Source organism: Antedon bifida, chromosome 7 (assembly GCF_963402885.1).
Source record: "Antedon bifida chromosome 7, ecAntBifi1.1, whole genome shotgun sequence".
Classification (NCBI taxonomy): domain Eukaryota; kingdom Metazoa; phylum Echinodermata; class Crinoidea; order Comatulida; family Antedonidae; genus Antedon; species Antedon bifida.
Genome location: NC_136232.1, coordinates 12020616 through 12035031, shown reverse-complemented (window position 1 = coordinate 12035031; position 14416 = coordinate 12020616). Strand labels below are relative to the sequence as shown.

The 14416-nt window shown below is 30.5% G+C and overlaps 2 protein-coding genes across 2 annotated transcripts; both read right to left on the bottom strand.

Annotated features, from left to right (window-relative positions):
• Positions 1–317: 317 nt before the first annotated feature.
• Positions 318–6561, bottom strand: LOC144849079 (WD repeat-containing protein 76-like). The gene is made up of 13 exons (XM_078706067.1): positions 6411–6561; positions 5811–5966; positions 5429–5586; positions 5009–5123; positions 4769–4911; positions 4450–4603; positions 3887–4045; positions 3170–3303; positions 2650–2748; positions 2403–2555; positions 2104–2163; positions 1406–1508; positions 318–1248 (listed from the first exon to the last, which is right to left on the bottom strand). Exons 1-13 carry the CDS (start codon positions 6483–6485, stop codon positions 1099–1101), a joined length of 1659 nt encoding a protein of 552 aa, XP_078562193.1. The 5' UTR covers positions 6486–6561; the 3' UTR covers positions 318–1098.
• Positions 6562–6815: 254 nt separating this feature from the next.
• Positions 6816–12559, bottom strand: LOC144849086 (putative G-protein coupled receptor 45). Its single transcript, XM_078706080.1, has 2 exons — positions 12508–12559; positions 6816–10024 (listed from the first exon to the last, which is right to left on the bottom strand). The coding sequence occupies exon 2, from the start codon at positions 9639–9641 to the stop codon at positions 8550–8552; it is 1092 nt and encodes a 363-aa protein (XP_078562206.1). The 5' UTR covers positions 9642–10024; positions 12508–12559; the 3' UTR covers positions 6816–8549.
• Positions 12560–14416: the final 1857 nt, after the last annotated feature.

Below are 14416 nucleotides of genomic sequence, written 5' to 3'. Positions count from 1 at the left end.
AAGCTGATTTTGAGAGGCCCTCAACAATACAAGCGACATAAAAACATTAGTAAAAATATATTAAACGCTTAAAATTGAGTTACTGTAATCAATTTCTACAAAGTATGGTTAGGTGAAAGTTAACATTCCTCCACGAAACTGGTCTACAAGAAATCAAACACTCGTTCAAATAATGTAGGCACGTACACTATTAAATTGACAATGACGAGATACCAACCTTGTAAACATCTTTATACTCACACTTTCTTAAGTACATACTTAAACATCATACTGTAATTGAGAAATCAATTCGAGAAATAAAGCAAAAGAAACGAACATTTAAACACCAACAGCTAAACTTTATTTAAATATTTTTAAAACCGGGTTTTAAGCATGCACTTAACACCTTCAATGAATGAAATACAAAAAGGCTAGGGTAAAATAATATGCAAAACAAGGTGGACATGTAGGTTTAACACTGTATATATTTACACTTTATTATTTTGTCTCTTAATTCAAGTGTACATTATAAAACACATCAAAAAAATATTACTCTATAAGTATCTTGATTTAAAGTGTATAAATATCATATCTATTCATCCTAATTTCAAAATAATCTTTTTAAAATTACATTCTTTTTTTCTTCACCTTTCACTCATTCATTGCAATTCATCTCATTCCTTTTTTGTTTACTTCATAAATAATATCACTCCACCAATCAATGCCCTCAATCTACAAACTCATGCATTTTCCTGATAAAATATAATATACATTTTGTTTAGTACCATACTCTGTACATAGTTTCTTCCAATGTATTTGTTCAAACCTTCAAACTTGGCCACTTTTCTTAAACTCAATTAGGCTATATATATATATTCAACATGCAAACTTCTAAAGCTGTCTACACTATCAAAGTAGTTGGACAAAAAAATGTGATGTGCCCATATATGGTAGTGATATTCCCATATATGCTAGTTATATGACATCATGTCCATATAAGGGCACATCACATTTTTGTTGTCACATAAAGTTTGATAGTGTAGACAGAGCTTTTAAAAAAAATACTTACTAAGCAAATACAATGTTTATTAAAAATGTTTATATTTAAAGGATGTGTATTTACATAAACACATGGACACGCCCACTTGAGTTCCCACCAATCAGAATGTCTCGTGATGGATGAAATTCATTGATTGAACAAATAGATGCAAGATACTCGTCATCCATACAATTGTGCAAGACATTGCCATCAGTAGAATATACCTCAATCTGTATTGACAAAACAAATACCACATTGGCTATATACACCAAAATTCTAGTACTTGATAAGAATTAATGAAAATAACCACTGTTAAGAGAAAGAGAAGGTTTAAACGGTCTAAGACTAGATTGAGATGCAACCAAATTGTGCGAAAAAAAAACTTACCCTCCTTGGTCGATCCATGCAACCGACTACAAAGATATCTTCCAACTGTGGGTGCCACTGAGCACGAAAGTTTGAAACCCATCTACCAGTTTGATTGTTATGTCTGTCAAACAAATTGTGTGGGCATTTTATGTTTAATTTATGCGCGGTTGAAAAAACTGCTTCTGAGAAAGAATTTACATTTATTCTAAAAGTATGTAAAGTTGAACTAGGCGGTGGTGAAAACACAAAACACTTTGTTGGCGTTGCCTAGGACACCTGCTGACCCCATTAAAAATAGAAAGCCATCATGTGATTTGAGAGAAACACATTTGGCACCATTAATTTAAACATCATAAGTCATCTTTTCTTTTTAACCAGTACTGAAAAATATTCTTAGTGTAAATATTTTCAGGCGCTCTGTCCATATAAAAGATTAATCATACATAAATCAATGTGCAAACTAAATTAAAGGGACTCCGGACTTCTTTTAAAACTTAAAAAAACGAAAGCAATGTAGTTCCTGTGAACATGGCATTTAATCCATGGATACGACTGGTATAAGCCACGCCAGCCTTACGGCATACACACAAACTTAAAAAATACTTTCATCTAATTTGAATTACAAACGACTACATTGTATAATAAATATTAATTAACATATATACAGCATTATTATTGTTAACATTGCCTAGAGTTTTAATTATATAATTTTTTACCTGAGTTTCAACTTCAATTCCAGCCCTGTAGTTGAACCACTTTCGTTAAATTCTGCTATTCTGTAAGAGTATAATGTTTGTAGAGATTAAACTAAAAATTTGAGCAAGCACATATTTTAGATTTTAATACACTTACCAGCAAAATGATAATTGCTAAATTTAGGTTGGAATATGCAAAATATCACTTAAACTACCTGCAGCTGCTTATTATTTAAAAATGTTTAACTTGAATAAATACTTGTAGCATGGAGCAACTTGTAGTACAGTGAGCATTCATTAAGATTGTAGTTAAGCATTACCTTATGTGGTCATCAAATGAGGTAGATAAAACTTTTCTACCAGTGATTGGTGAGAAGAACGCACTTGAAACAGCCCTCGTATGCCGTATGACTTCTAGTGGCTTGTTTGTACCTTGTTCTTTTAACATGCGTAGATCCCATAATGCAACAGTCCTAAAAGAGAGATTTAGTTTCAACAATACTAAAAAATAACTGTTTTGTTAAATACTATAATAATGTAAAAACATTAAATAACTAAGATACATACGTATCATTTGAAGCCGTAATGAAATGATTCCTGTTCTGTGGGTGGATGGATAAAGTTTTTATCTTGCGATCATGTAACATGTACGACGGGACTGAAGAACTGCAATCAAGATAAGTAATAAAACATAAAAATATCAAATTGTGTTTTTAAGCAATTCAGTAATAGTAAGATTGTGAGCATTGCTCTTACTGATATTAGTAAGAGTAGTAGTAAGAGTAGTAGTAAGAGTAGTACTCTATACTCTTACTAATATAAGATAAACTTTATTATCACGTCAATGAAATGAAATTTGAGAGTGCAGTACTACTCATAATAATCTATATTGTCAACAAAAACAACAATATAATTGCCAAATGGTGATATTAAGGTATAGCTATTTAGCTAATCAAAGCTTATCACCATCTAAATGTACATACTTTTATAGTAAACAAAAATCAAACTTCAATAAAACAGAACCAAATAAAACTAAATAGTTATATGATTTAAGAAAATTGATTTAAATTAAGTAAGAGTACTGTACCTGGATTTTCTTTGATCAATGAGAGCAACATATGCGTTCTTCCTATTCTGACTAACGAGCAGTTGAGATCCATCTGGTGAAAGGAGGTCCATGTAACTTATCCACAGGTCTTCCTCAGGGTCAGTTGAATATATCTGAAAAAGTACAGCAATATTAAAAAATTACATTTTCTGTGTTAGAAACGTTTACATTGTACATCATAATTTTACCACCAGTTATTTATAGCATTAAGTGACTTAGAGTTTTTAATAATTCAACATTTATTATTAATAATATATATCATTTTGTTTGACAAATCCAGTAAAGAATTTACTCACATTATTTAGCTTTCGCCGTCTTGTCTGATGGCTTGATCACAAGTGAGCCAAGATGGCGAAAGCTAAAGAATGTGAGTAAATTCTTTACTGGGTTTGTCAAACAAAATGATATATATTATTATTATCTACAATCCTACACAATGCACTTATTCCAACATTCATTAATGTCTATCAATGGTACACAATACAACACAATAACAAAATGGTAATATATAATAAGAGATGTAGAAAGCTATGATATGACCTCTATTAAAGGATCCTTTTGACCTTCGTGTCGGAGAGACAATGTTTTTGAATACATTAACTTGAACAGAATCTGTACCCATCTAATTTAATTATGTGGATTTACAATGTTTTGGGAGTTTAGATATATGTTTATAACTCTCACTTTATAACTTACATCATTAAAGACCATGTTGTTTAAGTCACCACACTTTACAGTTCCATCATAACTACAAGTAAACAACTTTTCAGAATTTGCCGGTGCAAATTTAAGGCTGGGTACTTGTTTACAATGAGGCTCAAATAGATAAACCCCATCATTGTCATCTTTTGATTCCTACACATGAAAACAAATTGATAAAGATAAATTCAGAACAAATTTGTTGAGATTGTAGTGTATTATTTGCAAGAAAAAAAAAGCTTACATGTTATATTTTTCGTATTGCACACAGTGTGTTTCAAAAACATTTGTTGTGTCTGCATGTGTACTGCATAATATATGGGATGAATTCTTAAGTTAAAACTTAAAAAATGTTGTTGATGTTTTGATCTATGTTTTCTGTATATATTCATTGTTTTTTATCTGTAATTTTGTATAATGCAAAAATACAAATTACATATTTCTAGTTTTCTGATTACACTGTGTTTCAAAACAATGTTAATTGAATAATGTAATAATAAACATTTGTTGTGTCTGCATATGTACTGCATCTGGGATGGGTTTCTTAAGTTACAACTTACCACATCCCACAATCCAACGTGTCCCCATTTGTCACCAACTCCCACAAGAAGCTTAGACGATGATGGATGAGCCACAACTGAACATATTCTATTAGGAACAACTTTAGCAACTTTCTCTTCTGTGAGTTTCAGATTTTTTAGTGCTTCTACAAATCTGAAAAGTAATGTAGACACTTGTAATTTGTTCTTGAGCTATGGAGAATTTTGTATTCCTTTTCCGAAATAAAAGATGAAATAAAATAAATGATAATTTTAAAACAGATTTTTGAAGTATAGACATCAAAGTATTCATGAGTTATTAACTGGCAAAATTACTTACTTGTTGTGGCGTGGAGAATGTGTTTCTGTTGAGCGATTATGCAAACATTGCACGCAGTCACTGAAACCTATCGTCAAATTTTCTTTGCCTTCATTCTTGATATTAGTTGGCACCATAGGGATTGGTCCAGTTGGTTTTCTTGTCTAGAAATTACAAAAAAACCAACAATAATTAATTTAATTAATAAATGAAAACAAAAAAGTAAATAGAAAGTAAACAACATCATACTGTATAACTTACTTGTCGTTTCTCAGGTTCAACCATTTCTACGGGCATGTATTCCCCACTCGGAGAAATATTTTGCAGCCTTAGTGAACGAGGCCGAAGAACAATTTGCTCTGCTTTCTTTTTTTCACTAAATAATTCAATATAAAATGTATGATTTTAAAAAAGCATAAACAATGTATTTGTTCAGTGTGAAAAAAGCTTACTGTAGTACCACCTCCTCCAAACTTGATCCAATAATCTATGTATTGCTCTGTCTACACTATCAAAGTTTATGTGACAAAAAAAATTGCCTATATCTGGACATGATGATGTCATATCACTACCATATTTGGGTATATCACTACCATATTTGGGCACATCACATTTTTTTTATCAAACTAGTTTGATAGTGTAGACAGAACTTAAGGTTAACACATTTGTGTTCCTGTTTACCTTTTTAAGCCTCGAGTTGTTGATTTCTTAGTTCCATTCGGAGTGAACATTAGCATGTCTTTCTTAGTCTGGAAGATTTCCAGCGAAGCAAAAAACTTTTTGTTTTCCTCAATATTTCTTTGCCTCATTTTTTCATATTCTGATAGGTCTGAGTGTACCTTTGGAAAAAACAAAAGAAATTCAATATGTAAGTGATAAACTGTGAGTAGGTACTTTCAGCAGCCATGTATGGAACGGCAAATTCATTTAATTCAACGTTTGTGTTCATTTCATGTTTAGTCTAACTTTGGAATAAAATAAAATATATCTAAAATATTAGACATATTATAAACATTATAAGATTAAATACATAAAAACAAAATAAGATAAAATATTTACATACGTCATTTACAGTGGTAGGCTCAGACTTAAGTACAACAAAATCTTCTTCAGTTTCACTAATTTCTTCTTTTTCAGTTTCACTAATTTCTTCTTTAATAATATTTTCAATCTTATCAAAAACTTTTAATCTTGCTGACCTTCGACAAACATCAACCACCTATTTATACAATTTGATGAAACAATTGTCACATATTAAAAAGGTTTCGGCCGCTGACGTGTATGGAGCACCAAATCATGATGCACTTGTGACTTACTACTATATACTACACTACTATCATTCTTCATATATAATTTGTGTTCATTCATCTTTTACTATTCTTTTTGTTCATTAAGACATAAGGTATTATTCTGGGTTTATTATTATTCATATTCTGGGCAGACAAAGGAACATCCTTGTTTGTCATGGTTGGCGCTTTATAAATTCGGGCCTGTTTGTATCAAATGGTGCCTGCAGGCTAACTTAAGATAGACATCAGTAGATATATAGCCTAGGCGAGCCTGCCCTGCATGCTTTCACCTGCTTATTAGTACTACTAGGCCTACTACCTATCATGTTATTGTTTAGTAAATCCTATGCAAACTGTTTCAATTCAATCATTACCTTCCTCTTTTTAGATTCATTTGCAATATCATCTTCTTCTAATCGACTACGTTTTACGTTTGCAATACCAATCATTTTGAAGCAAAATACCAATAATACAGGAAACTGCTGCTGAAAATGATGTACTCGACCTCAATAATACGTATTTCGCGCGTTTTCGCGGAATGAAGTCTCTCTCACCTCATGCTTCACTGGTTTTAAGTTGCGCCCTCTTGCGGTAAGCCAATCTTGAATTGGTATAGCTTAGTGTATGAATATTTAATATTATACTCATGAGATAGTAGATTTTAGTAGTACACTAGTAGTAATAAAATGATATATACAATACAATAGTCTATTTATTATAATATGGAAATTCATAAACAAAACATTTTCCATGACATTTATATAAATAATATATGCAATACAAATAGCAAACAATAAATGTAAAAATATACTGTCCCTGTCATTTAGTCAATCAATCACTCATTTTCAAAATCACCTCATTAACATGTACTTTTGATTAAAAAAATTGATTATTTTATTTATACATAGTTTATTTGACATTACCATTTATCAATAAATAAAATTGAATGCTTTTCTATAAATAGAGTATTTATTACGCAGTGTGCGTGTTTGGAACTGAAAGGTTATCAGTTGACACAATAGAAGGTTTGTGTTTTTACTGTTTGAGCTCTGTGTAAACAATGCTATGGTAACCATTACCAACCTTCATTTGTAATGAGATGCATACAGTGGTAAAGTCACTGATTAACATAAAACACACTTAATAATAATACCACATAAATACACTCATTTCATCTCTAGACTTTTATATATTTAAATATTCTTTTTGTACAAACTATTAATTGTAACAAATCTAAAAATTTTCAATTTATAATTTATTATCATTTGTTTTATATTGCTTTAACCTATGGTTTTGAAACATGAAATTAATATTCATGATAAGAAAATATGAAATTAACATTCATGACATAAAATCCATGCTTCTGTGGATCCACCCTGGTACTAGCACAAATCATGAATATATATTGATATCATATCCACCCAATAGTGGGACTAGCAAAAATGCTAAATGATAAACAAAAATCGGCGGAAATTATGTCATTTATGACAACACTGACACGACGAAAATTCTGCTAAAATACAGAATTTTAACTTGCCTTTGGGGTGTCACTTGGCCCATCACTTTCCTTCTTAAGGAAAACCTGAGTTTATTATAACTTGTGTTGAATGTAAATCAAAATGAAAGATACATAAGCATATGTGCCAGCCCTAGGCAGAATACAAGGATATAACACTAAAATACTGATACTGTACTTAAAAACATAAAAATAATAAAAAAACACCATTATGGGAGTTGTACTAAGCATTGCACTTAATGAGTAATAATAATACCATCAATTGTAGGACATAGCTACAACTACTGTAGGCCTACAGTTAGTATTGTATTTTTTAACCTGTATTTTATAACATTTCTGTAGCACCAACAACAGCACCCACACCCTCTTTGACAGATAAAATTATTTACTTTACAAAATATTGTTAACATTTTAGAGGTCCCCCATTTAAAAATTCTTTAACCGCCCGTGAGCAGATTTTGTTAGAGGCTATTCAAAATAATAAAATGATAATATAATTCACATAATGTTCACATTCAGTTCCTCAATATTTGCACTGCCTAAAAACATTAATGTACAAACAATTTACTTACATTTTAATTTATATTAAGATTTAAATCATTTTACATCATGTATATTGTAATGGAATCATGTAGGAATCCTACAATGTCAGATACTAAACCTAAAATTTGGACCTTTTATTTTCTAAAGTTACATACATTATTAGCTAGTGGGTCACCACTGTTTGTTCAGATTTGGTGGAATGAATTTTTTTTTAAATAAACATAATTTAATGATAAAATGTGATACATTTAATAGCTTTGACTGATGTTATTTGGAGTAGTAGAATGAGGAAATTAAACAAGTACTTAATCAGGATGAGAGAATATGATTTAAACATATTTCCATTTTGTGGAAAATAAATGAATTTGTATTATTAAAAATGGTGTTTTAAAAAATAAAAAATTGTCCTTTCTACACAAGGTTTTGTTCATTAATTTTTTACAAAACATTAAAATTAAAGAACAGTTGAAGATAAGGTCTTGTCATTGCACTCGTATATTGCACTTGGTTTTACTCTTCGTTTTGTTCGATGCGGAACTCTCGGTAGCAGGCTGCATAACCGTGGCGCAATCTCTACGCACGCTTCTCGAAATTTCTTAATTCGCCAACAGTAGATTATAGGATTAATTGCAGGATTAAAATAAGTCAAGCCAACAAGAACGATTTCTTGTGTCGATGAAAACGGCTCATTTCCACCGAAAGTCAAAATTGTTGCTGCAATACAGTAGGGTAACCAACAAATAAGGTAAACAAAAAATATTAAGAGTATAGTTGTGAAAGCTCTAGTCTTAAATCTCATATCAACAGATGGTTTTGGTGAAATTATTCGTCTTAAGCCCAGCTTACCGGCCTGACTAACACTTAAAGATTCTGGAAAGTTTTGCACACGGCACATATTTCTACGAACAGTATCTAATATACACAAGTAAGAACAGAGCATTATAAATATAGGAACAATAAACAGAGTTAAAGCGAGAATTGCTAGATAAATTTTGTCCGCTGTTGTCTCCGATTCAGGAGGGTAACAATGTACATGTCCAAACTTGTAGCTGGATAACCCATTCAGGACAGGAGGAAAGCACACAACGACGCTTATTGCCCACGTTACGCAAATAACAATTTTTGCTAAACGTGGGTTAAGTTTGTCTCTACGATGTACGATAATAAAATAGCGATCGACACTTATGGCAGCAAGAATAAACGTTGCCTCCATGCTAAACGCATAATACATAAACGCATGAATGTTACATGCGATGTGCGACGTTCTTACGATGTCCACCATGCATAACGATAAAACAAAAAATGGCGTACACACGACAGAAATTACGATATTTGCAAAAGCGAGATTTGCCAACAGAAGGTTAATTGCAGATCGCATTGCTGGTTTTTGATAAACAATCAAACACACAATACTGTTGCCTAGGAGACAGATCATCATGATTATAATCATGATGACAGAAACTGGAATTATTACATTTAGATGATAGCTATCATGTTCTGGCTCATGTGTTACATTTAAGGTCAAGTTCTCAGCATCATCTTCCATCTTACAGTTAAGTACCTTCTTAAATCAATACCATTTTATATCATTGTTTATAATTATTTGGTGTAAAATTTTAGTAAATCATCCTGCATACAATCATTCAAATGGGCACAAAATGGCGTCCGTTAGCATCCTATTGTCTCTAAAAATGTATTTTAATATACTGGCTTCATGGGTTATCATCCTATCTGCAACATGGACGGCATCACGATTTCATGGTGAGAGTTCTAATGGTTATTCTTGAATGATTATCCAGTCTTAAAACGATGTAGTAGTGTGACCTTTGAGTGTGACCTTTGAGAATGACATAATCACCAACACTGGTTCGTCGCCTGCTGATTTCTAATTGTGCGTCCGTAAGCAAATTTAATTGACAAACCGCATCTCTGTAAATAAATAAATTATGCTAAGTAAACAATTGCAATAATTAGTATTGTACTTACAATATCTGTATAGTATTAATTAGAATTAGAATATTTATTATAATATGTTTTACTTATTATTGAACTGTTATTATTATACTAACATAAATAATTGGGAGTAATTTCGGCAGTGTAGCATAGCAAAAAGCTATACAAAACAACCTTATTGGTACACATTTTGAAAATTGTATAGCAAAAAATACAATACAAAACTATGTTTCTCGACTCAAAAATCAGTTTGATTAGCAATATTGCTAAACAAAATTTTAAAATGAAATTTTTCCCTGTATTGTACTACTACATAGACAATTTTCTATTTTCTTACACCATTGACAGCTAGAAGCAATTAATTCAGTAAATCTTGCAGGTAAAAAAGACTTCTGGAGAATACAGGACATGGTTTCAATTTCTTAATTTTCTGTCCTGTACTTTCCAAGCTAAAATAATAAACTCATTTGCAATTTCTATCATTTACGTTGATAATGTCTTTTTCTTTCCATCATTCAGACATTACGCTTTCCACAATAATGTACAATAATATTATTTTTAATCAAGAACATACACAGTACTAAAGCCTATATTCAAAATAATATTTCTTGAGTATGAGGTAACCATAGAAACTAAGTACAGTACTGTAATAATATCCAACACTGATAAGACTGTATTATTGACTACAATGGCATAATTTAGCAAATGTGTTTGCCATATTATACTAATGAGTTTATTTCAGAAGCCATGTACATTGGGTTTGATTGCATCTTTGATATTCAATGATACTGGTGGCTGTGATATTATTATTATTACATGGCTAGTTTATTATCATTTGTTTTTAAAAAAGTATATCAGTTTAATTCTATATTATTTTAACTTAAATTTACCCCTGAAAATAATAACTAAAGACAATATTTTGTTGTTGATACTGTACTCTGCGATATTATTCACCTTTATTGACCAAATATTGAATCGACAAAAATATATATGTACCTATAGTGTATTGTATGAAATTGTTAAATTTAGAGTTAAAAAATCAGAAAACTGTTTGTCTGGTAGAATATCTAGTTTTATTTATCTATTTATACAATTTTTACTGAAGGTGGCCTATACAGTTCCAGTGAAGGAACTGATCATTAAGAGCCCTTGATATACAAATACAAACTGTATAAAATATTAAATATTCAGAACAGATAAAATCTGTACTTTAAAAGTTAAAATTGTTGCAATTAACATTTTTAATATCAAGAATATAGTGCATATCATTTATTTTGTGTGGATTTTTTATGTGAAATCATAAATTTCGCTTTTTTTTTTAAACTAGAAATTAGAAGATAAAAAGTTTGATTTTACAGACTTAAATAGTGTTTTCTTTGGAAAATGCATTCTAGTTAATACATGTACATTTAATCATATTTTTCATATATAAAAATTAATCTGTGACAAGATGCTATATAATAATGTTTAATTATTAGAATATTAAAATATATATTTGGGAATAATGCATTGATGTACATGTTTAATTATATCAAGTCTATTAAAATTATAAAATTATCTAGGCTTAAAATATTAAGAAATGTTCAAAAGTGCAAACAAGTATATGCAATAAAGATTGTGTTTTATTTAATGAAATACTTTATATATTATATTATTAATATTAAATACTAAATACTGATTTTCTTTTTAAAATTTTATTTAAAGATGTATTGTCCTCCAAAATCATAAAAAATAAAGATTTTTAAAATCGGACTTTGAATAGGCCATTTTGCAGTTTTAATGAAGTTGTTCACTTCCATAAGAAAAAAAACGGGAGAAAAAAATTATTTCACCTATAAAAAGACAAAATAAACAGTTAAATTACCCAAAAACTCATTGTCTTCCAGACAATTTGACCATTTTTTGCTTTAAATTACATTTTTCTCAGGTAAATAAATTTTTTTTAGACCCAATTTTTTGTGAGAGTGAATAACTATTATGTGACATTAAAATAACATATTCAACAAAAAAATTTAAAAAAATATTTTTTTAGGGGGACAATATATCTTTAATAAATATTTAATTTTTTTACTAATTTAGCATTACAAATTTATGCCTTTATTAAAAAGGGGAAGACTTTTTTTAGTCTATATGATTAAGGAGAACAAAAAGGCAGTACATTTCTTTTGTATCCAAAGCAAGAACAAAAGCCTAGGGCCTAGCTAGCTGATCAAAAGCCCGACAAAGCACCTCTCAACAAAGAGACCTGACTCAATGAAATCTCATCTCCTTGTCTCTGACCGTCGTGAATCAAGCCTCGCGAGCAGTGATTGCATAGATAGGCCTAGAGTAGCATATCCTCCGATAGAGCTTTATATAAAAGGAATGTTAAAAAGAAACAACAATGACAAACAAAATGATCCCAAAATACTTATAAAACTACTTCAAATTACACTAAATGAATACAATTGTAGTCTTACTATGATAAAAGATGAAAAGTGTAGACATAGCGGTGTTCCATCCGTCTCGAATCCCATCACACGTTTTGTGATTGAACGTCTTGTGGAGGTCATTGATTGACAGACACGCTTGACTTATTTTCCCACGCGTACGTCATTATCAGTCTGATCAGAAATTCATGGGGAAATAAGTTTTTCATGATACAAAATGGATGCAAAAATATCTGTCAGGGTCGCGGCAAGCCGCATTATTGATTTACAGATGTATTGTTGAATATTTCATTTTAATGCACATTTATATTCATATATTATTCACTTCACGTCAATGGGTTTTTGGTTAAAGATGTATTGTCCCCCAAAATCATGAAAAAGAAAGATTTTTAAAATCGGACTTTGAATAGGCCATTTTGCAGTTTTATTGAAGTTGTTCACTTCCATAAGAAAAAAAAAACGGGGGAAAAAATTATTTCACCTATAAGAAGACAAAATAAACAGTTAAATTACCCAAAAACTCATTGTCTTCCAGACAATTTGACCATTTTTTGCTTTAAATTACATTTTTCTCAGGTAAATAAATTTTTTTTAGACCCAATTTTTTGTGAGAGTGAATAACTATTATGTGACATTAAAATAACATATTCAACAAAAAAATTTAAAAAAATATTTTTTTAGGGGGACAATATATCTTTAATAAATATTTAATTTTTTTACTAATTTAGCATTACAAATTTATGCCTTTATTAAAAAGGGGAAGACTTTTTTTAGTCTATATGATTAAGGAGAACAAAAAGGCAGTACATTTCTTTTGTATCCAAAGCAAGAACAAAAGCCTAGGGCCTAGCTAGCTGATCAAAAGCCCGACAAAGCACCTCTCAACAAAGAGACCTGACTCAATGAAATCTCATCTCCTTGTCTCTGACCGTCGTGAATCAAGCCTCGCGAGCAGTGATTGCATAGATAGGCCTAGAGTAGCATATCCTCCGATAGAGCTTTATATAAAAGGAATGTTAAAAAGAAACAACAATGACAAACAAAATGATCCCAAAATACTTATAAAACTACTTCAAATTACACTAAATGAATACAATTGTAGTCTTACTATGATAAAAGATGAAAAGTGTAGACATAGCGGTGTTCCATCCGTCTCGAATCCCATCACACGTTTTGTGATTGAACGTCTTGTGGAGGTCATTGATTGACAGACACGCTTGACTTATTTTCCCACGCGTACGTCATTATCAGTCTGATCAGAAATTCATGGGGAAATAAGTTTTTCATGATACAAAATGGATGCAAAAATATCTGTCAGGGTCGCGGCAAGCCGCATTATTGATTTACAGATGTATTGTTGAATATTTCATTTTAATGCACATTTATATTCATATATTATTCACTTCACGTCAATGGGTTTTTGGTTAAAGATGTATTGTTCCCCAAAATCATGAAAAAGAAAGATTTTTTAAAATCGGACTTTGAATAGGCCATTTTGCAGTTTTATTGAAGTTGTTCACTTCCATAAGAAAAAAAACGGGGGAAAAAAATTATTTCACCTATAAAAAGACAAAATAAACAGTTAAATTACCCAAAGGGGGACAATATATCTTTAAACTGTTTATTTTCGACTTTTCATAAGCGACATTTTATTTTTCTACGTAGTGTATTAAAATGGCGAAATGGTCTATTCAAACTCTTCTTTTTTTCTTAATCTTCATTTTTCATGTTTAAAAAAAAACCTTCAAAAAAATCTTTCAGAATGACCACAATATGGTGAAAGTGTTATCCCTCCCTGTGTATTAGTTAGAACATAATTCTAATAAATTTAATAGTTCACGCTTTTGTTAATTTGGCACAATGTTATTGACATTTGAACATAAAGAGTGCTTGACATTTGCAAAACCAAACAATAAAGAATGATATTTAGAACTACATT